The following is a 22,895-nucleotide window of genomic DNA, read 5'->3' on the forward strand; positions in this document are numbered from 1 at the left end:
TACCTAATTATACATAACACAAAACGACCTCACGACTCCTATCCATCTTCTAGAAGCTTTAAGTTTTCATTTTTTAAGCTTTTCTAAGTGTTTATTCAATTTTGAAACAGAGATAGAGTTACAGAGCACTAGTCGATGAGGGGCAGAGAAGGAGACACAGAATCCTAACCAGGCTCCAGGCTCCAGGCTCTGAGCTGTCAGCACAGAGCCCGATGTGGGGTTTGAACCCACACACTGTGAGATCATGACCTGCACTGAAGTCAGATGCTTAACCAACTGAGCCACCCAGATGCCTTTTACTTCTTCTTATAATGACACTTTAAGTGCTTTTTCATAACAACATGAGGTATAAGTTAGTAAATATTGTTATTTCTGCAGGCATCTGAGCTAGATTGAGTCTTACTAGTGTATATCAATAATTGTACATTGTACAGAAGCTATTACACTTACTTCCTTTTTAATTCTATTTGCATATTCCAAAGTGCACATTCCCAAGATAGGAACAAACTGATGAATTACATATTTTAAATGCTGGTTAGTTGGGAAAGGGAAGAGACACACTCTTGTTGGGGCAGTTAGCTTTATGACATGGCTCTAAAATATGTTTTATAATTTTGGTGTGCAATTAGGTACATTTAGTAAGTTTAAAAATATTTCCCTTTCCTTTAGTTTTCTAATCTTAAATTTTATTTTTACTAAAGAGTTACATCCACCAGTTATTTTGTGATGCTCATAATGGAAATTCCTGAAACATCAAAAATTAAATCTAATTTTAGAGTCTTTTCAGTAATTCTCATTGATTGATAGGTTCTCTTTATTCTGTGAGGTGCTGATCCTGAAAGATGTTTCGCAAATAAAGGTTTTAAAAAAATACTGTAAGACCCTCTAGGAGTATTGCAAAGTGTGTGTTAACATGTTCAAAGCACTGGAAAGTTCTGCAGGAAAGCAAACTTATTCGTTTACTCAATCTCTCCACACTATTTGTTCTGCTTCCTTTTAACATGATCCCTATTGACCTTTTCCTGAAACAAGTTTTAGTAAATACTGTTTCAGGTAATATAACTGTGCTTAGATGTCAATTTTCCTCATTCTTTCATCTTTCTTTAGAAATGATTATCAACTGAGCTTGAAAGAATGTAAACAAAACCTTTTGCATGAAATCTGGGCTCTTTATAAAGGAGGGATGAGTAACATATTAATTTGATAACTCATGTCCCTGACACATTATATGATTAGGATACGTAACTAGCTAATCAGTGGCCATGATGGAATGAGGTCTCCTGATTTTTCCTGTACAGAATCCTCTTCTTTATATATATTCCTATATCAATACTGTTTATTCACCGAGTATTATTCTGCTCCTAAAACAGAACCCCTGAACCATAATAGACTTCAAATCTCTTCTTTTTTCTATCTTATTCCCCCCACCCTGATGCATATCAGAACACAGGACTACCAAACAGAGTTAACATGGATATCAGACTGAATGGAGATGATTAAGATTTGTAAAGTTAATGCTTCAAAATGTCATATTTAATTAAATTTGAAAAGACTCCTAAATACCAACTAGACCAAGGAACCAGCTTCAAAATCCGGAGACAGTAAAGTAGAATGAGGCATGGCCCCACTCACTAGATTTTCACTGTCTCCTTGAAGAGAAGGACTGTCATCTAATTATAATAGGATGGATTATATATAATATCATTTACTATTTCTTAGGTTGTTCTGCTCATGTAATTTATTTCCAACTGTTTATTCAATTGACATCATATGGGACTGGCAAATACTCCTTTTCCCTCTTAAATATTTTTATTGTCTTTAATAGAAAATAAATAAGTAAAAAAAAGAAAATAAGTAGAAAATCAATCTTTGTTTATCTGATTACACTATTAATGATTTCTAAGTTCGTTTCTCTCTGCAACATTTTGCTGGTTGCCGAGCAGTCCAGAATCCTACTGATATTATAAGAATCGGTACACTTGGTGATTTTGAACTAATTTAACTACTTAGAATAGTGCATGGTGGTCGCTCTGCATCTCATCATTCCTGTGAAATGGGTATATTTTTAGCAGAGGTTAAAAGGCTGACACCTGATATTGCATGTCAGTGAAGAGGTGCTTCCTCATTAGAATTTAAAACACTTAAAATGTTTTTAAATGTTTGTTTATTTCAGAGAGAGGCAGAGCCATGAGCAAGGGAGAAGGGGAGAGAGAAGGAGACACAGAATCTGAAGCAGGCTGCAGGCTCTGAGCTGTCAGCATAGAGGCCTGACGCAGGGCTCGAACTCATGAACTGTGAGATCATGATCTGAGCCAAAATCAGATGCCCAACTTGACTTGAGCCTCCCAGGGGCCCCAAAATTTAAAACATTTTTAATGTCACTGAATTTAATGTCACTTTTTCTTGCATCTACAGAGTATATTTTATTTTGGAACCACTTTATGCTCTATACTGTGGAACATTTGACAATCAGTGCATTTTATAATTTTAAGTCTATATTTATAGGCAAGATACAAACTCAGTCTCCTCTTTGTCTTTATCTTCTTTGAGCTTATATCCTGGAAACCACAGGCATAGACATCTCCCAAGCCAGTGGTTTTTCATTCAAAAATAAACTCAAGAAGTAATCTAATTTTACTTTTAAAATTTTTTTTTACACTAGTTTATTATTTTTGAGAGACAAAGAACAAGTAGGGTAGGGACAGAGGAAGAATGAGACATGGAATCCAAAACAGGTCCCAGGCTCTGAGCTGTCAGCACAGAGCCCATTGTGGGGCTCATACTCACAAACTGTGAGATCATGACCTGAGCCGAAGTTGGACACTCAACTAACTGAGCTGCCCAGGCGCCCTCTAATTTTACATAATGGAATTCTTCCTCAGAGCTGTAGCCATTCATAGGCAAAAATATAGTTTACCTCTAGGGAAAGGTGAGCAGCAAGCCCACCTAGATCTTTGCAGTTGGCTTGCTATATAACGCATTGGCTTTATTCTCTTTGCAAAGCACCTGTTTAAATTTCAGAGTAGAGGGATTTCAGTGAGTATACCTACAATATACTCACGAGTAACTTGTCAGAAGTGAATGTGGGCCAAGTCTGTATTCAGTTCACAATATTAAAAAAGGGGGGAGGGGGAGGCTATGGATTATATGGCAGTGTTTCTAAACTGATCATCCCAAACGGAGGCTCAGCTTGATGCCAATTCTTTACATGAACTGGCAGGCAAAACAAGAACCTTTTGAGGTTCATCCATCACAATTTATGATACATTAAGCTAAATCTAATGTTCTCTCAGGCTGGTGTTAGGGGATTTTCAATAGTGAGACTAAGAAATTGCATTTGGGGAAAGGGATTTCTTTTTTCTTTTTCCATAGAATTTCTTTAGTTCTATAGAGGCTTGTTATGTCTTTTGGATCCTTGTTATACTTTGGTACTAATCGCAGATTGATTTTAAGCATTTGAAATCTTAACTGGTTAGCAGGAAATGACTTTAAATTAACATTGCATGAACTACTGTAAATTGTTCACTGAAAAAGAGAGTGTTTAATTATAAACGAAGGAACCTGCTTCCCAGTTGATTAACTATATTAGACACTTTATATTTTCAAAGCTCTACACTGTTGCTAATAAGTGATTTCTCACAATGAGTCTCAGGGGAAGCCTCCTACTATCACCTCCTATTTTTATAAATGATGCACTTGACCCATAAAAATTAGATTGCCCATATTGAACCACATAGAAATGAAAAGCTAGAATTAGGTTTCAAAATCTTAATGTACCTGTGCTTAGTTTACAGAGCCATGCTTTTAGTTTTCTGAGGAGCCAAAGTTAGAAAATCAAGTAAATTTAACTGTGTGCTGGTCCAAGAGATGGTTGTGTGCGCGTTCACACACACGCATGCACACACATGCACATTATTCTATTCTCTGAAACATTTCTGTTCTGTGTGCAAAACTAGGCATTTTGTTATGACGTACCAAGACAAAGTCAATGAGATGGCTCTCCAGTCACATGACCCATGTGGTGTCTTCTGATATTCCTTACTTTAGCTCACTTGCCAGACTGACTTGTCCCTCTTTTCCTTTTTAGAATCTGCCATTCAGGAGACTAATGTGATTGACATTAGCCAAGTCATAGAGTGGCCTGATACTGAGAACAAAAATATTTGTGGCAATGTGTTCATTTTAAAACCCCACTTGATTATTTTGCTTTTTATAAAAAATTATAGTTACACACCATAATGAATTTTATTTGTTGGTTGATTGTCAGAGTGATAATCTTTAATATTTTTTATAATTTGGATTTGAAAAGTTATTTTCTATGAATAAAACAGTTTGTAACACATAATGTAAATATTGATTTTATGGTTTTTAAAAAAGTCAGTGGCTTTGAATTATTTTTTTGTTTAAATCTAACTCATCTGATAAATTTGCAGACCTCTCAGTGATGGTATCCATTTAATACATCACTAGGCAGAGAGCAGACCTAGAAAACAGTAATTGCCTGGTAAATAAACGTTAATCCCTGGAACATCAGAATTTTTTGTTGTGCTCATAATGTCTACCCTCATAATTTTAGAATGAAATTCATTCTAAATGTACCTTCAGATGCAGCTATTAATAAATTAATATATATATTTGAATTTTTAAAATTAAGAATTGTCTGTTTAAAAATTTTACTTAGACGTATCATTTTTTCTATAGAAACATTATCAGGAGAATTATTAGAAAATGAAAGGAAACTCATTTAAATATTACGATGCTGATAAAAGTAAATGCTCCTTGACATATTAATTTTTTGGAATTCTTTTTTTTTTAATTCATAATATTTTATTGTCAAATTGGTTTCCATATAACACCCAGTGCTCTTCCCCTTAAGTGCCCTCCACCATCACCACCACCTCTTTTCCCTCCTCCCCCTTCCCCTTCAACCCTCAGTTCATTCTCAGCATTCAAATAGTCTCTCAAGTTCTGCATCCCTCTCTCTCCCCAACTCTCTCTCCCTCCTCCGCTCCCCCTGGCTCTCCATTAGGTCTCTCCTGTTTTCCTGCTAGACCTATGAGTGCAAACATATGGTTTCTGTCCTTCTCTGCCTGGCTTACTTCACTCAGCATGACACCCTCAAGGAATTCTTAAAAGAAGAAAAAATATTGTAGGATATGATTTACTTTGTGCTATAGAACTTTAACTACATTTGAAATGTATATGCACAATATTATATACCAAATATAGGCGTTTTCAGCACATTTTCCTTTCTAGACACAAAGTTATATCTCAGTGTCTAATTAAAATGTATGGCCCTGTGTAACAGAATGACATAATTTCTCCTAATTTCATCCTACAGTCAAATACTGATAAAGACATGGTTAGCAGTAAATAAGGTTCTTAAGTTGCATTTTATTTGTGGAAAAATGTAACAAACAACAATATGAGACTGTGATTTAAATATTTGGGGTTTTTTTTTTTTGGCATTTTCATTAAGAATGAAGATTTGCACCTTTTCTGAACAATATTTTAAAGGATGCTCTGAGATTGAGATTTCTTCAAAATTAGAACATTTAATATCTTTATAGAGTGTGGTTTTCTAGACATGAGTATCCTAAGTGTGCAGTGGATAAATTGGACTCTAATCTATGCGTACACAACATGCTGTGACAGCACACGAGGGTGAGGACCATGTCTCCTTTGTTCAGCTCAGGTCATAAGAGTCTACTCTAGTACCTAGTCCTGAACAGGAACCCTACTAATTTTTTCTAATATAAAAAGAAATATATAAACATCATTTTTTATATTCATTTATCTCTCTTCACTTGAATTCAAACAAAAAAGCAGATGAAAATATTTGAGGCTGACTAGTAAATAAAGACAAAAATTTTTAAGATTAAAAAGATATTACTCTCTAGTGCATTCTTATAGAGTTCTAAGATTTCCATGATATTTTCTTTCTTTTATGGGATGAACTAAGAAAAATCAGGTTACCCACAATACATTTAGAAGGCTTCCATTATCTACAGGTTATTTTAAAGCCACATTATTTTTGCCAGTGTCATTTATATATGGTTTGATGCTAAAAGTGAATGGACAGTATTTTATTCTGATAATTGCATTTCATTGCATATGCTATGTTTTATCATATAGGGGTATTAAGTGATATTAAGGGAGAGGGAAATGGGTAGGATGTTAGTAAAGAGAAGAAGGTATGTCTAAGAATCACTGCCATCAATAAAGGAGCAAACCCTATTCTATATTTAGTCCCATGGTATCATTCAAAGTTCATGACTGGACCCCTTGGGAGGCCAGTAGATGCTCCCCCAGAAGCTAATGGTAGTCATCACTTCTGACCCAGGTTGAGAGAACAGTACTGCCTTTAGACCCAGAAAGCACTGCTGTTAGGATACAAACACAGCATGTTTTCCAAACCATCTGCCAAGAGATTCTTCGGGCCATCTGCATGAGAGAGCCAAAAAACAGTTTCACTGGAAACATCTATGTACGGTGAAATAGAACAGTCATAGTAAATGCTTTTTTATACAATTGTTTTCAATTCAGGTTATTGTAATATATGGAAATGGCTTATGGATGTGAACTGACTCAATTCCTACCAAACTAGTTTAGGTCAGCATGTAGACACAATCTTAGAAGAAGTTTCTTTAATCTGACATTTGTGCAATATTTGAGTTCTCTGGGAGATTGCACCATAATTAAGGGGTGGCCAGGTATTGAATTGGGCTTAATGATCCATATTATTATTTTTAACTCTAATACCTAATGATTTTATATAAACAGGTTACATCATTTGTTCAAAATGCAATGGCAACAATGTTTAATTATTATCTGTAAACTTAAAGCATCTTTTATACCACTGGAAAATATCCAATTTTTAAAAATCAGATGTTTAGAATCTCTAAATGACTTACATCCTCAGATTGTTTCCAGGTTCCCTAAATGAGGTTTATTGACTTTCGCACTACTTGGAATAACAACAAAACATATATACACTTTATTTTATTTCATTTTGTTTTACTTTATTTCAGCCCAGAGATGATTACCTAGAGTGAATGAATCCTTAATATTATGGAAGTAACACTAACTTCTTATGGAATTTTTATATTTTAGCATTAAAAAAAGGACGATTTTGGATCACACCAGATCCTTATCACAAGGATGACAACATCCAGATTGGGCGTGAGGTGAAAATATCTTGCCAAGTAGAAGCTGTTCCTTCTGAGGAGTTAACATTTAGTTGGTTTAAAAATGGCCGTCCGTTGAGAAGTTCTGAGCGGATGGTTATTACACAGACCGATCCGGATGTCTCACCGGGAACAACAAACTTGGACATCATTGACTTAAAATTCACGGATTTTGGGACATACACGTGTGTGGCATCTCTGAAGGGAGGAGGAATATCTGATGTCAGTATTGATGTTAATATATCCAGCAGTACAGGTAAGAAGCATATTTGTGATGCCAAAGATGTTTGCATTGAAAATCATTTCTTTACATTTAGCAGACAAAATAGTCTTCAGTCCAGCTAAGAACATTATTATTTAAGTTTCCTAAAACCGAAATCCTAGCATTTTGACCGTCCAATAAATATCATGTTAAAAGACAGTTACTTCTGTTTTGATTTAGATTTACATGAGGTTTTACAGTAGTGCAAATAATAATAGCATTGGCTATGCTAGATATAGGCTTCCAGATTAAATAATAACAGAGTTTTTTTTAATTAACGAGGAACCCTCTGTATAGCCTAAAATTATATTAATTAACAAAGTTAAACAACAAATACCTAAAGAGTTAAGACAAATTTTGGAACTTTTAAACAAACAAAATATTAAGTCCTAAGAAGTATATACCGAGAGACCATTTGGAAGTATTCAATAAGAATACATAAGAAATATATTTTCAACTAATGAAAACAGACAGTGAAAGTGTTAGACTTGTAATCCAATGTGACTTTTTGAAGAACATTATGATAAAATCTCTTCACAGTGAAAACGATTAAATATAAAAATGTACTGGAGTGAAATTCCTTCTTTTAAAGTTAAAAATTAAAATGTTATCAATTTTTTTCTCAATCAAAGGTACATCTATAGATGAGGTAAATTCCAGGACTTTGGTATGGAAGGACATGCTAGCTTAACTCGTAATGTTTTCAGAAAGCCCTGTGATTCTGTGAACTGCAATCAGTATGCATGGGGATGCCACCAACGTAGCTTTGTTTTGCCAGCTTGCTACCAGACTGAATTTCAATTTAGGATTTTTGTATAATTCTAGGGTGAATAATACATGTTGAAATCATAGAGCACAGATGTAGGCAGTAGACATACTCTGTTTTGAGAACATTTAAATGGCTTTTCCTTTCCAGTCAGGCGGCATTTTGACTCTCGTGTGGTAACAGATTGACTTGCAATGTTGTGTCTTCTTAGGATTTTAGTTCCTGTGCATACTGGATTGATTTAACTCCTTAAGAGATATAGGTCCATTCTTCCGGCTGACCACTTATGCTTACTTTTCACCGTTCTGCATTACTTCTAAGAGATATGCCATTTTTATTAGCCACGGTTAATGTAAAAGGAGATTAGAAAGATGAAAGGTATTTATGTTTGGACAGATGTCACTTTCTAGGCAAAAGGATAATAATAACTATTTTGATAAAATCTATTTATCTAAACATTATTTTGAAGTTGGTGCTAACACTATTTTAGGATATCTAATAGAAAGAAAGCTGTTGATATGCTTAGTCATCATTGTTTATGTTTTCATGCAATCAACAGATATCCGTTGATTGCCTACATCAGTGTTCTGGGTGAAGTCCCACAGTGTTATTTCCTGTAAGAGTGAGAACAGTTGTGGAAGAGCCAGAATTATCTGTCCTTATTTTTGAGGGATGATTTTCCAGAATTGGTCTACACTAAATTATGAACACTGCTTTTCTCTGTTTGCTTGTTTGTGTGGTTTTATTTGCTTCTTGTTGTTTTTTTGTCCAGAACCAGGGACATAAACTCAGATCCTAACAATCGATACTGCTATTGAAACAGACTTGTCTGATGGTAGCATAATTTATTTAACATTAAACTTACACAAAAGAGGGAACATAGAATGAACCAAAGAAAAGAGCATTATATAATATCTACAAAATTATTTCTGACATTCATTTTCTTTTCTTTGTTTTTATGTTTATTTATTTTTGAGAGAGAGTGTGTGCATGAGTAAGTGAGCAGGGGAGGGGCAGAGAGAGAATGAGAGAGAGAGAATCCCAAGCAGAGGGAGAGAGAGAGAGAGAGAGAGACAATGCCATGCATGCTAAATACTGTCAGTGCAGAGCCTGATACAGGGCTTGAACCCAAGAACTGTCCAATCGTGACCTTAGCCAAAATCAAGAGTTGGACGCTTAACTGACTAAGCCACCTGGGTCACCCCCGACATTCATTTTCAGATATACCACTTATAGTACCTATTTGAAGCTATGGGCCATAAGGGCAAAGGAAAAAAGATAACTAGCATTGATTCATGAAATTACTAAAAATACTAAGTCACAAGATGGTCAGAAAAGCAGAAAATATTCTAGAAATGCCTCTTAGTAATAAGAGTTTAGTTATAAGAAGTAAAGTTTCTTAAACTTTTATTATCTGGTCTGGTTACCAAAGGTAATGATACTAGAGATAAAGGAGATCTATATCAAGTCCTCTTTCAAAACAGTCCCCTTTGCTGACCCCCAACCATCACAGACAGACCTAGTTATTGTCTGTCCCCTCCTGGGAGTGGAGGCTCCAGCAGTTTGGACCTTTGTCTGTACTGCTTGTCATTATAATATCAGAATCTGGAATAATACATGGTACTTTGTAGATACTCAAAAAGTAATTTTATTTATTTGTTTTTTTGTTTTTATTTTTTATTTTTTTAAGAGAGAACATGAGCAGGGGAGAAGAACAAACAGAGAGAGAGAGAGAGAGAGAGAGAGAGGGAGACAGAGAGAGAGAGAGAATTTTAATCCTAAGCAGGCTCCATACTCAGACTGAAGCCCGATGCAGGGCTTGATCCCGTGACCTGAGCTGAAATCAATACTCAGACCCCCAACCAACTGAACCACCCAGGTGTGCCCCCCCCAAATAATTATTAGATCAAGAAAAGAGCTAATTTGTGCCCATAGCTTTCCTTTTTAGGTTTTCTTTCTTCTTATTACCTCTGAAAGATAGGCATTTGGTGTCCCTCTCCCCACTCTTAGAATTCCCTACTCTCTTTGAGAAACATTATTCAGTACACCAGTGTATACTGTGATTCGAGATGTTACCAGTCTTAAGGGGAGGCCTGGCTCCATAATTTGTGGTGTCCTTGTGGAAATTCAACGCAGATCCCTTGTTCAGAACTTGCTAAGGATTTCACAATGACAACATCAAAGCATTAATTTAAGCACAGGGTCCTCGCAAGTGTGTCTGGCATGGGATTGACATGTGCAGCAGATTGAACTTTGATAGAAAGGCCTGGAGAAGATGAAGTTTAATCTAAAGCATGAAGCACTGGAGGCAATCGCATATTCTGGTTTTATGCCCAAACTAGTTTTCATGCTCTATTTTGAATACAATAGAATGGAACACCAGATTGATTACATTATAAAGATCTATAGATCTGAGATTATGTGATTCAATGAGTACTAAAAAAAATTACTTTTTTCTTCACATAGTGGAAGACTACACTTAAAGCAGTGCTTTAATATGAAATATAGAGGTATTCATGGGGATAGATTTTGAATAGTGAGAATGAACGAGCTATAGGAGGAAAATCTTGGACTACATTCATTTTAGGAACCCCCCAGGAGGAGTCAGAGGACATTCTCAGATTGGGCGAGTCAAGTCAAAGAAGAGGAAATTACTGTTAAGATTTAAGTAAATATATGGAGACCTCTTAGGTTCTGGGTTTTGCTAGTTTTATTATTACTATTTCAGGGAATTTAGGATTGACCAAGTGGCCAGCGATTTTCTTATGTGTTAGATGTTTCTATATGTTAAATGTAAGCTATTTAAGGTGACATTTTAAACTTAAAAAAATGTAAAAAGTTGAAAAAGACTTAAAACTTTAAACCTTTTGTTTTTCATATAAAATCTTATATTTAATCCCAAGCTATCACTTACTGTATTTAAGAGACATACATGAAATTTACTAAACTGAGGATGAAGTACCGTAAGGCAATTCTAACTGATATAGTTAGAAAACCACTTTTTAAAAATGACAGCCACATCTCTAGATATGCATTTGAGGACTTTTAAAACTGGAATGTAAAATATTTCAGGTAAAACCTAGTTTACAGAATTATTAATATGTTAAAAAGATAATTATTTGATTTTAAAAATTGAAGGGAAAGGCTACATGTATTTATTTTGGAGTTTGCCTCACGCATTTGACTGAATAATGAAAACTGGTGTGTGATGATAGAATATGTCGTATTTTCACATGAATTCAACATTAGAAGACACTTTCCTCCTGACTCTGCAAAGCATTGTTTTATTGTAAGCATTTGTTGTTTTGTCTATTTAAAATCTATGTTTAAGGCACCTGGGTGGCTCAGGTGTTTGAGCATCCAATTCTTGATTTTGTCTCAGGTCATGATCTCAAGATCATGTGATAGACCCTGTGATGGGCTCTTTCTGTCCTTTTGCCCCTCTCCCCTGCTCATGCTCTCTCTCACTCTAATAATAATAATAATAATAATAATAAAATTCCATGTTTCTTGCAGATTCTTCTACTGTTATTGTTCTGTATTAAGCTCCATGTCAAATGGTGATAGACAAATAGGCCTTTGCCTTAGATCCTACAATATACGTTTTCATATTACATAGTTATGAGATGACTTAGAAATTAGGCAGTTTATTGTGGGAAGGAAGCTGCACTTTAATTTGATCATATTTCTGTAGGAACTGTGAATGCTTTCTTTTATATAGGGCCAGGAAAGTTTCAGAGGAAAATGACATTTGAGTTAAATCTTGGTCAACGTAGAATTGTGATAGGGAAAGTGGAGGGAGGTGGGTACAGCTGGGAAAATATACAGGATGAAGAAAGCCCTGGAAATAGTACATGACTCTTCATGTTCTGCTTTTACTGTAGGATTAATGGTAATTGATATTATGATAAGCAAGTTATATTGGTTTATTTAAATTTTATTGCTATCGTCAAAGAAGCTATATTTTATCAAGCAGATAGCTTAAAAAATACATTGTAGCAATTGTAAATTTATCAGTTAAAAGTAAATATGCTGAAATTTTCATTGTTACAATTCAATTTTGTAACATAAAAATCTCCCACTTACGGAAAAATGCATGTGAATTTTAACCTAAAATCCCAACAAAAGTTAAAACCACCCCTTAAAATGTTTTCACCTGACTGTTATTCATTTGAACACATGTAATTGTTATAGTAGCTATTTAATTTTCAGAAGGCTTGCTGAAAATTACTCCGTTGCTTCCTCCAGTGCTGTTCCGTGGGGAAGTCCTCAGGTGCTTGTTAGCTGGCATTTACTTTTTTGCATAACCTGACAAAGTTGTAGGTTTATAGGAAACTCAGAAGCATCTGCATCGTGCTAGAAAATATGTCCAGTAGACTGGTGATCTGTGGAATTCCCATAGTGAGACATCTGGGGGGCAAATAGAGCAGAAGACTCAAAACAGATTTGATGATTTTTTTTCTCCCTCGTTAGAATATATGAGCATTTTGCATAGCAGAAAATTGAGCAAGATTTAGAGGATTAAACCAGAGGCAGCAACATAAGCATAGGCCCACAGAGCTGACCAACTGAGAAAATTATTTTGAAACTTTGGCTTTGCTGATGACTACCTGAGTGATTACCATACATATGATGGTTAACAAATCTATGTACAAGTATTCACAGCTGTGAAATGAAAAATTCTTCATGACAGAGGAATATAGCACACAACTAATAAGAATAGTTAAGCTGGAAGGCAAAAGAAAAATGATTAAGTCATGTTCATTAATTTGCTTCTTTGCCCTTTTTCAGTTAAGGAAGAATAGGAACTCATGAAATTCTGCTGATTAAAACTGAAGTTCTATAGAATGACTGTAGTGAAAGATCCTTTCATGTAGCAGGAAATCATAAGTAAGACCAACACATGTAAGAACTGACAGTGCTTTGATCAGAGGAAACATCCATGCAGTCAAAGTTATATAATCACTTACTGAGTTACTGGACCCAGAAAAATTCATTTTCTTCCTTGACTCCAAAATTATGAAATTCAGTAGTGACCTATAAATTAATGGTGAAGCAGAGGTCAGCAGTATTTTTCTAGTAAGATCCAGATAGTAAATACTTTCAGCTTTGTAGGCTATAAGGTTTCTGTTGCAATTATCTTAGTCTGCTGTTGTAGTAGGAAAGCTGCCACAGACAATGGGCATGGCTGTGTCCCAATAAAACTTTATTTATAAAAACTGGTGGTGGACCTGTTTTGCCTCAGGTCATGCTGTGCCAATTTCTAACCTAGATTTTTGGAACTCTATTAAGAATTAAAACAATAACAAAGGTGAATTCTATGGACTTCTATGGAAACTAAGTTAAACCCAAAAATAACTGCTGTTTATATAAACATTAATATATTTTCTATAGACTGAAGCAAATTTCTTAGTTTTTCTGTATTTCTTATATTCATCTGTATATCTTATTGGGTCCCTTGTTAAGCTGATAATCATCTGCTAGGATGATCCAAGTTCTAGAATTAATGCATTAAGATCTCCTGAGATTACTTAAGATTGCTCGTCTCCTTCCTAACATACAAGATCTTCTGCTGCCATCCCTATTCTGCTTGTGCCCTCTTATAGCTATCTTTTATCTGTTTCTACATTAAAAAAATTGTTTTGAATAGCTGAGGAGACCCCGAAAAAACAACAACTTTAAGAAAATGAGATACACTGAACTTTGGAGTCTCCTGATTCTGAGGTCAGTTGCTTTTTTTTGAATGGGAGATTGGCTACTTTTCATACTGGCCTCAGGTGGGACTGCTTCTTACAGACTGTATTTACTCTCCTTGCTGAGGCTTCCTCTCTCCATTGACTCTTTTGCTTATTGGAAGGGGTATTGTATCTGTTCTTGACACGGGTGAAGAAGGAGCATTGCGTTTTGAGCAGTGTGTCAGTAGAGAGACTGTCACTCTCAAAAGTGGTGAATTATCTCTTCTACAGCACCAGGACTGGAACTAAATGTAGCTCGCCTATATCTTTACTTTGGTACTTAGAGCCTTAAATTGCTATTGTACATAGTGAATTTCTCAGAGAGACACTGCAAAATACTGTGTTTAATCGCCACATACACAGAATGCTCCTTAGGAAATATTGGCCTATGTGTACTCAGATACCTAATTCTTTTCACTTGTGCTTTTAGTAAAGGGTGGTATTACTGGTAGCCTAGTAAGGTGTGGCTATGCAAATTCATATTTAGGTCTATAAAAGTTTACCAAGAATATGTTATGCTTAACATTGTCTATTTGATACTAAGTTTTACTCCTTATATTAAATGTTTTTACTTTATAAATTATTTAATAATTTCAAATTATTTCTTCTGCTCATTTATGTAAATTTTGTATTTATTGCTCAGTGGCTGGAGCAGATTTTCTACAAAGGGACCTATAAATGCAATAATCCAGAAGTGGTCAGGGAACTTGTCTGGAATCTGTGTTTGGATAGCTAATATGACTTTCATTTAGATTGTATGTTTACAATAATAAAAGAAAAATAGTACAAATAGCAAAGTTTTCTACAGATGTTTATACTCACCCTTAAGTAAGTTTGAGAAAATATCAGTTGTCTACATCAAATATTATTGTTTGCATAATTCTTATTATTATCATTTAGTTTCAGGTAGCTTAATGGAGATTGTTGTATTTGGAGCTTATGAGCATTTCTCTGTTGTCTTTGATGACAACCATTCATATAGTCAAAAACCCATGCTCTAATGTTTTTAAGGTAAAGATACCTTCAGAAGTCTTACCAAGGGCCATATTAAAATGTGCTGACTGACCTAAGAGAAAAATTGTTAAATTACACAAAATTAAGACAAAGATCTTTACAGAAAACCTCTTGAAACTTCTGAAGTTTTCTTAATGGAACCAGGAAACCCTCCACAAGAAATGTACACAGTATTTATAGCTCACATCAATGGTATTTTTTCCTTCTGTCTCGTATATAAGACCTTTCTTTCACAGTCTCTCAGCCCTAAAGAAACTGCCCTTAGTGGAGGAATACTGAGGCTTGGAAATTTAAATTTAAGAGGCAAGGTTAACCGTCAGTGTAAGCAGGAATAAAGCCAAATGTTGTAATATAGCAGAGAGAAAATAAGTATAGCTGTCACCTGCAATTCTGGGATTAACTCATGAAACATAGTGCATATTCAATCCAAAATAGTTTTTTTCAAAGCCGCTATAGGGAAGGAAATATGGAGTCTCACTCATGACTGTCATATGAGAAGTGAAGTCAATAAAACCTCTTTGCATCTAGGATTCCTTATCAATCTGCTGTAGTTTTAGAATATTTTTAAGGAAGATATTGAAGAAATAAAGTGGGGAAAAAAGGAACATTAAAAAAAAAAGCTCATTTTGGAGTGGGGAAGGGAGGGACTTTTTCTTCAGTTGAAGAAATTAGGAATTTCTAATGAAGAGGAATGAGACAAGGCACTGAGCAGCACTTACAGCCTCTCCCATTGAGGGGCAGTTTACTCAGGGATCAGTGCTCTCAAGTCAGCTTAAGAGAGAGCCTTACTGGCATCAGGCAATAAGATAAAAACAGAGAGGGAGACAAAGCATAAGAGATTCTTAAATACAGAGAACAAACTGATAATTTCTGGTGGGGGGATGGGTCAGGCGATGGGTTAAATGGGTGATGGGCGTTTAGGAAGGCATTTGTTGGGATGAGCACTTGTTGGGAGAATCACTAATTCTACTCCTGAAACTGGTATACATTATATGTTACCTAACTTGAATTTAAATAAATAAATTTTTAAAACAGAGAGAGCGAGCGAGAGAGAGAGAGCCTGACATCAGTACAAAGCTGTGGACTTGGGTCCAGGCCTATATTTACCACTTAATAGCTTTATGATCTTGGGTCTGTCTGGACCTCAAAAATTTTTCATCTGTAGAATAAAGGGATCAAGTGGGTAACTGACTCTTAAGTGGTGTTCTGATGGTAACTAGGAATTTGGGGGGAATATTTTCAAGGGCTACTGTACTGCACAGAGACAGTAAATAACCAGCTGAGCGTTTCATACTCCCCTTTTTCTTTCCAGTTTCAATCAGAGATAAGCATGTATCTCTCTTATGTTAGGACTTCTATGTAAGATGATATTTAGGCAAAGATTCTGATTCAAATTCATGCACAAGTGGTATTAAAAACACATAGGTGTAAACAATTTGTTTAGATAAATTCTTCAGTCCCTTCCAAGGTACATTGTGCATGAATGCTTCCAAAATGGTATGCTTTAGATTCTGGCAATGCCGCCTTCTGAGTGAGAGACTTTAGGTTATTGGAGATGTTTGAGAGGACAAACTGATTTGGAATTTTGTGTAGCTTAAGGGTTGCTAAAAATCCTTGAGTTTCTGGTGACCAGTTAGAAAATCAAGTCTGATGAACAAAAGAAAGGTCACAAATAAACCATGCATTTTATAAGCACTTGCATTCATTAGAAGTGGATGAACTTGTCCAAGATGAGAATGTGGGAAAAGGTAAATGATATTCAAGGAAATGGTGGAAAAAGCAAAAATCATGAAGAAAATGAAAAAAAAAAAAAAGGAAATCAAAGAAAAGAGCTCCTTGATTTATGTGGGAAAAGGGGATATCCAGGGGAAAACTTATGTATTTAGAGCATTGGTAGGGCCTTTACTACCTCTCCCTCAGCTTGAAGAGGCATGGAAAAGATTTTATTTGTCCCAGATACTTTACAATTTGCGCATGAATTTTTTTATAATGGGAGCAGCTCTTATTTTTCTTCTAATGAAAGGTTTGTGAATTAAGGGAGAGAAGGTGGGTGGAAAAGAAGGGAAGAGAGAGAAAGAGAGAGGTTTATAGAAAATAACAATTACACTAATTCTCTTTGCAGTGAGATCATTTGCAATGAGATAGGGAATATTTAAAATATTTTCAGTTGGCCTTATCAGTAAGTTACAAGTTATTTTGAGAAACATGAATGTATCAGTGTTTTTGCTGCTTACATTTTGGGAGCGCATAAATGCAAAGATTTAATGCATTAACTAATTCTCTATTTTCTATAATAGTTCAATAAGCATTAATCATGTTTGTAATTAGAACCTTTTTACATAAAACTGAACATATGTAATTATGGAACTAACATTGGGTTTATAGTTTTCACCTAGTTATTTATCTTACAATATGCTTTCTCCCACCCCATAAATATCAAAACAAAATTCTGCCTTACAAGTTGTAGTTTAACAGTTGTTAATTTAGCTATTATAAAATTACTACATCATGTGTTGAGTATTTTTGTCACTTGGCAGAGTTAACACTTCTTGAAAGTCCTGGATTACATTAAGATGAGAACAGGTCAGATAAGAATAAATCAATGGGAAATAGGAAATAATACCCAATTTATGCTTCCTATATGCTTTATTCTTTTATAAATGCCACCAGTGGGGACATTGGAACTATTTGAATTTTAAATGACTAATCTATGAGTATTGAATACCATTAGTATTATAATTTGCATTTAAAATTATAATAACTATCAATAATTTACTAGAGTTAAAGAAGGACTTACAACAATATATTCATTAATTGATGAACAATAAATTTCTCCATCAAATACATACTTAAGAATGCCATATAGGTTATGGTATAGTATTTATAGTTATAATATCAAACCTCCCTCTGGATCTTTTGCCTAGAAGAGAATTTAGAGTTATGGGAAGTAACATTATCTTCACTATTTATGTGATTATGACTACACTTCAGGACCTTGTGTTTGTAAACAACACTACCAATCTACCATGATCAACTTATGAGCAGAGAGATGAATAGAAGTAGCCATGGAGACTAGATCCATAGACTAACAGTTTGATCATCATTTTGCTCTTATGGAAGCAGAAGCTCTAGAATCCTAAATCTTCTGGAATCACCTAGAACAATTAGTATAGTGCATTAACTTGTTGGTAACATGTAGGTTTCATCTTACAGATTTAGAATGTCTTAAATAAAAGCTATTTCGTTTAAGAGGTCCAAAATAGAAATTAGAACTAGCATCGATACAAAGAAATTTCCCCAAATAATATGCTTACAAATGAATACATTTTATTTATAAAGGGACCTCATTAATTTTCATAATCTTCATTTTCCATCCTTCATGGTGGTACAGCAGTGAGTTTATGAAAGAGATTAAGTAAATTTAGAAAATCATTACAATTGGAATTTTGGTGATGTAATTTTGGAAAATTTATGAATTGTGAATATCTGTTTTTAAAATATAAGATTATTGGGGCAGGTCCCCAGACACATACTTTGTAAAACATTTAAAAAAATTTATAAATATCTTATTTATTGGCTTAGTTTTTAAATACTGTGGACATTTATAGATCTCCTAATACCTTTCATTTTATAGAGAGGGAAATGGACCCCAAAGCTTAGGTACTTATAAGTACTTAATTCTTATAGCCACATTCTAAATTAAGTTTATAATCTCAGATTCAAAGTCCAGTATAAGAGTTTGCAGTATGCTGTAAAATGTCATATCATCTTACATTAAGTGGCTATTTCCCTTTATCTCTGATTCTGAATTTGACAAAGGCCTGGCATGAAAGGATCTCTAAAGGAGGTCTTAAGTATTCCAAAAGAGATTCAGGTAGCCTTCTGGTTGGATCCTGTGACTATGCCCTCTGTTGATGATGGAACACAACTTTCTCTCCTACTCTAAGAACACCAGGCCAAAGAGTGTTAGGATATTAGGTCCCATTACCAGTCTTATATTCCACTCACAAAAGCAGAGTGAGGCCTTACCCTATTCTAACCAAGGTACGTAGCTTGAACAGTATTCATTTCACCAAAGAAGACCACTTTCAGCGTTTTGCTAGATTAAAAATCCTCTAGTGCAGCTCAACATTGTTATATTTATTCTAGCTTCTTGAGAAGAGTGGACCCAGGGTTTGAGTCTTTAAAATACTACTTTAACTGCATCTGGGGTCTAAGTTGCATAGTTTAAATACTAACAGTAACCCTGGAATATACATTAAAACTTCAAACATAGATCTCACTACTTAGGGTGACATATTTTTAAATATATATAGGTATATAATTTGCAACCTAACAAAAACACAGAAAAATGCATGAAATGCAATCATGCAGCTTAGAAAGTTGAACACACATATATAACTACACAAAATTTAAGACATAAAACATTTCTGTATGCTGAAGATCCAAAGTAAATTATAGACCACATAACATGGAATGCCTACTTACAAGAAATAATAATCTATGATGTTTGGACTTTTTATTACATTCCAGTTGCTATGATAAACATTTTTAAATGAGTACTTCATTGAATCCTTAGAACACCATTTGAAGTACGTACTGCTGAGATTATATCCATTTTAGAGATGAGAAATTTGAGCTTTAGAAAGCATAAGTAACTTTACTAGACCTCAGAGTTTCTAAGTAGCACAGTAAGGTGTTGAACAGAGGTCAATTCTGGCTGCAGGACTCAGGCCCTTGATATAAAACACACAGCTTCTCAAGGGAATGAGTGCATGTAATGAGATTTCAGGCACCAGAGATAAACTGTGAGAAATGTATTTTTGATGAGTGGATTCATCTCAGAATTCTCAAACCATAGTGTGTTTGCCTTTCATACATCTTGGACTAAACAGTTGGAGCCTAAGGAGACCTGTTGGGTGAAAGTCAACCTAAGGGTCAGTTTAGGACCAAGACTGAAAGCTTTAGAAAAGGGGATGGACAGTGACTTGCAGGGAGACTGAAGAACTGAGAACACCGGACTCCCCTCAAGAACATGACAGGTGAATAAGTCAGAATTTCCCAAAGTATAGAGATCTTCCATCACTGTTGACTAGATTAAAAAGATGTGAAGTGTGAAACATATGATTACACTTCAAAGAAAGGGTGTTGTGCACAATATGAAATACACTGGTACTTTAAATATGTGAAGTAGAAATAATAAAATGACAGGCAGTTCAAATGTCTGCATCTATAATGCATTTTGTATGAATTACAGTCCACTATAAATGAAACATAAGTAGTCCACTTTTACCAAGTCTGTCTAAATAATACTTGTAAACAAAATATATTTAGTTGACATTTAAGCAGAAATATCCTTCCTTAGGAATAAAATGCAATGTAAAACCATATTAATAAAGTGATACTCAACTCTATTCACACTCACATATGAGCTCAGAATGAGTTATGTCTCATTCCAATCAATGGCGTTATATGAGTTTTTATGTGGTTTTTAAATCAGGCTCATATTTTCATTGTAGCATTCTATACTTCTACAGACTGGCAGAAGGGATCATAAAGTACAATCATGCATTGGTAGAATATTTGTTAATAAAGTGTTCATGTGTTATGAAAAAACCTCCTATTTTTTAATTGACCAGTTAGTTACCTACTAACAGATCTGTTAATTAAACCTCATTTGCTCTAAAGAACGTGTGGCCTTGATCTCTTGATGGAACCTTGTGTTCACTGGTTATTTCATCTTACTATTGACAAAGTGTGAAAGAGCCAGTTCATTTTATTTCAAAATGTTTATTAAAATGGTAGTAGTGTCTTTTTCCAGAGTATAAGGCATATTCAGTGATACACAATCAGTGATGTAATGAGGGAATTTGTAAACCACAGGCATTGTCCAGTGTGATCATTTACAAGGGGCCTAACAATGTCACATGGATTCTGCAAGTAGACAAATGGCCTTTTTATTATAGAAGCAAATTGATTTTTCTAGCCATTCTGCATTGAAGAATTTACCACTGTGAGCAACAGTTGCTCTAGAAAATAAAATTGTGGATTGCTTTAAAGCATCTTTCTTTTGCTATGCTTTCATAAAATGCATTTGATATATAATTTATAGCTTATCATCTTTTTCATTTAGAATTCCTTCATCCACAGAAAAAGCAATCACATAATTAACATGATCAGACAGCTCCTTTTTACTTACTGGTCCCTGGTTTTCATGGCAACACCTTGCCCTTTGTGAAAATGGACAGCTCTGACATTTTGTCATCCTCATAAGGGAGGAACAGATGTATTAGGAATGTCCAAGCCCCTTTACTTCATAGAAACAGAATGGGAGCCGGTGTATCTGTATTATGTGCCATTTTAGGATAATATCCAAACACACAGATCAAATTAATTGTGTCTAATGAAATAAATCTACAGCCTTCTTCCCTTGGTGGGCAGTGGGGGATGCCTCTGTTTGGATTGTTAAAAAGTTTATTCCTATCCATTTCTAAAATGGCAATGTGATATATATACATATGATTTATAATATATAAAATAATTTATAAAATATCTCTTTGACTCTGTTTGTACCCATGTTCAATACTTGAGACATCATGGGTATGAATAAAGCAAGATCTTTGCCCTCAGTATAGATATATAACAGTAAAATACAGTAATTGATATCACACCAGTAAAAGGCACTGATAAGAAAATATAATAACATATATTGAGTGTTTACTATAGATGTTGTGCTGAAGATTTTATCCTAAAAAATGTAATTAGTACTAATATGCTCACTTTAAAGTAAACAGAGATATTAGTTAGAGCACTTTCCCAAGGTCATGAACCTAGTAGGTGGTAAGAGTTAGGATCTGAAATTAGGCTGCCAGCCCTGCGCCTTGCTCTTCACAAGTATACAGCTCAAAATACTTCACAGTTCAGAGGATACTCCAATGTGCATTGCGCCATTGTATCTTTGTATTACCATTAAATTCTCAAAATGACCTAACATTCCACAGGTGGAAAGTGGGCTGGGTTGAACCCAAGTCAGATTTCTAATTTTGTACCTTAAATCTGTCCCAGACTCTCCACGTCTACTAAAAGAAAAGGCTTTAGATTTAAAAAATAATTATGAGCAATTACCAGTTACAAAGAATCCTCTCTATTTCCATAGTGCATGGTGCATTTTTTGAAGGTAGCGAATGGCCTAACTTATCTCTCTTGCCCTCAGTTTTCAGCATATTTATCTTTTGAAGGAGCTTTAAAATGTGTGTTAAAATGAAATTTGTATGAGCTCTAAAATAATATGTAAGTTTTCGTACATGCAGTCCTGCTTTTGTCTTTCCCAGGATGTTTTGCTGTTGATTTGAGGCGTAGTGTGTTTATACACACATAGAAATGTATTTAGATAAAATATTTTAAGAGCAAGTAGGTGTGGAGGCAAATATATACAGAATAGATGAATTTCAGGAATTTGGGGATCTCTGAGTTAGCTTTAAACTGTAACAGTCTCCTCCTTGTTATTTTTAGTTTTTATAACAAATGTTTACAATGCAGTATTCAATTTTTAAAGGTGAAATTCAATTTAGATTACTTATGCTCAAATAACTGTCATTTTCCAGTTTTACTCTACATTATCTTAAAAAAGACATACCAAAAATTAGATGGAACTTAAATAATAACAGAGATTTGAGTTAAAGAATTGATCCTCTATTTCCCAGAAATGGTTATAGATTATTATCAAATAACCTAGTCATATACTAGTAAAGATCTTATTATTTGATGTTTTGACTCTTATAATTCTTACTTATTAAAGAAAAAAGAAAGAAAGAGCTTCTTTTGCAGTCCTTATGTCTTCCAACATTCTCGAGTCTAGTCCAAATTCCTACCTTGCTGAAATACATAGCTTGAGTCACTAGGAGACAGCACTGTCTTGGTCTTGTTTTTTT

General features: G+C 34.6%; 1 protein-coding gene across 1 annotated transcript in view; it reads left to right on the plus strand.

Moving 5' to 3' along the window:
- Positions 1–22,895, plus strand: part of MDGA2 (MAM domain containing glycosylphosphatidylinositol anchor 2) — a 779,701-nt gene that overhangs the window by 569,885 nt on the left and 186,921 nt on the right. Inside the window, exon 7 of the mRNA XM_029952652.1 lies at positions 7,114–7,443. Within this exon, the coding sequence (XP_029808512.1) occupies positions 7,114–7,443 (330 nt within the window). The remainder of the gene's footprint in view (positions 1–7,113; positions 7,444–22,895) is intronic.

This window comes from Suricata suricatta, chromosome 9, assembly GCF_006229205.1.
Source record: "Suricata suricatta isolate VVHF042 chromosome 9, meerkat_22Aug2017_6uvM2_HiC, whole genome shotgun sequence".
In the NCBI taxonomy this organism is placed as follows: Eukaryota; Metazoa; Chordata; class Mammalia; order Carnivora; family Herpestidae; genus Suricata; species Suricata suricatta.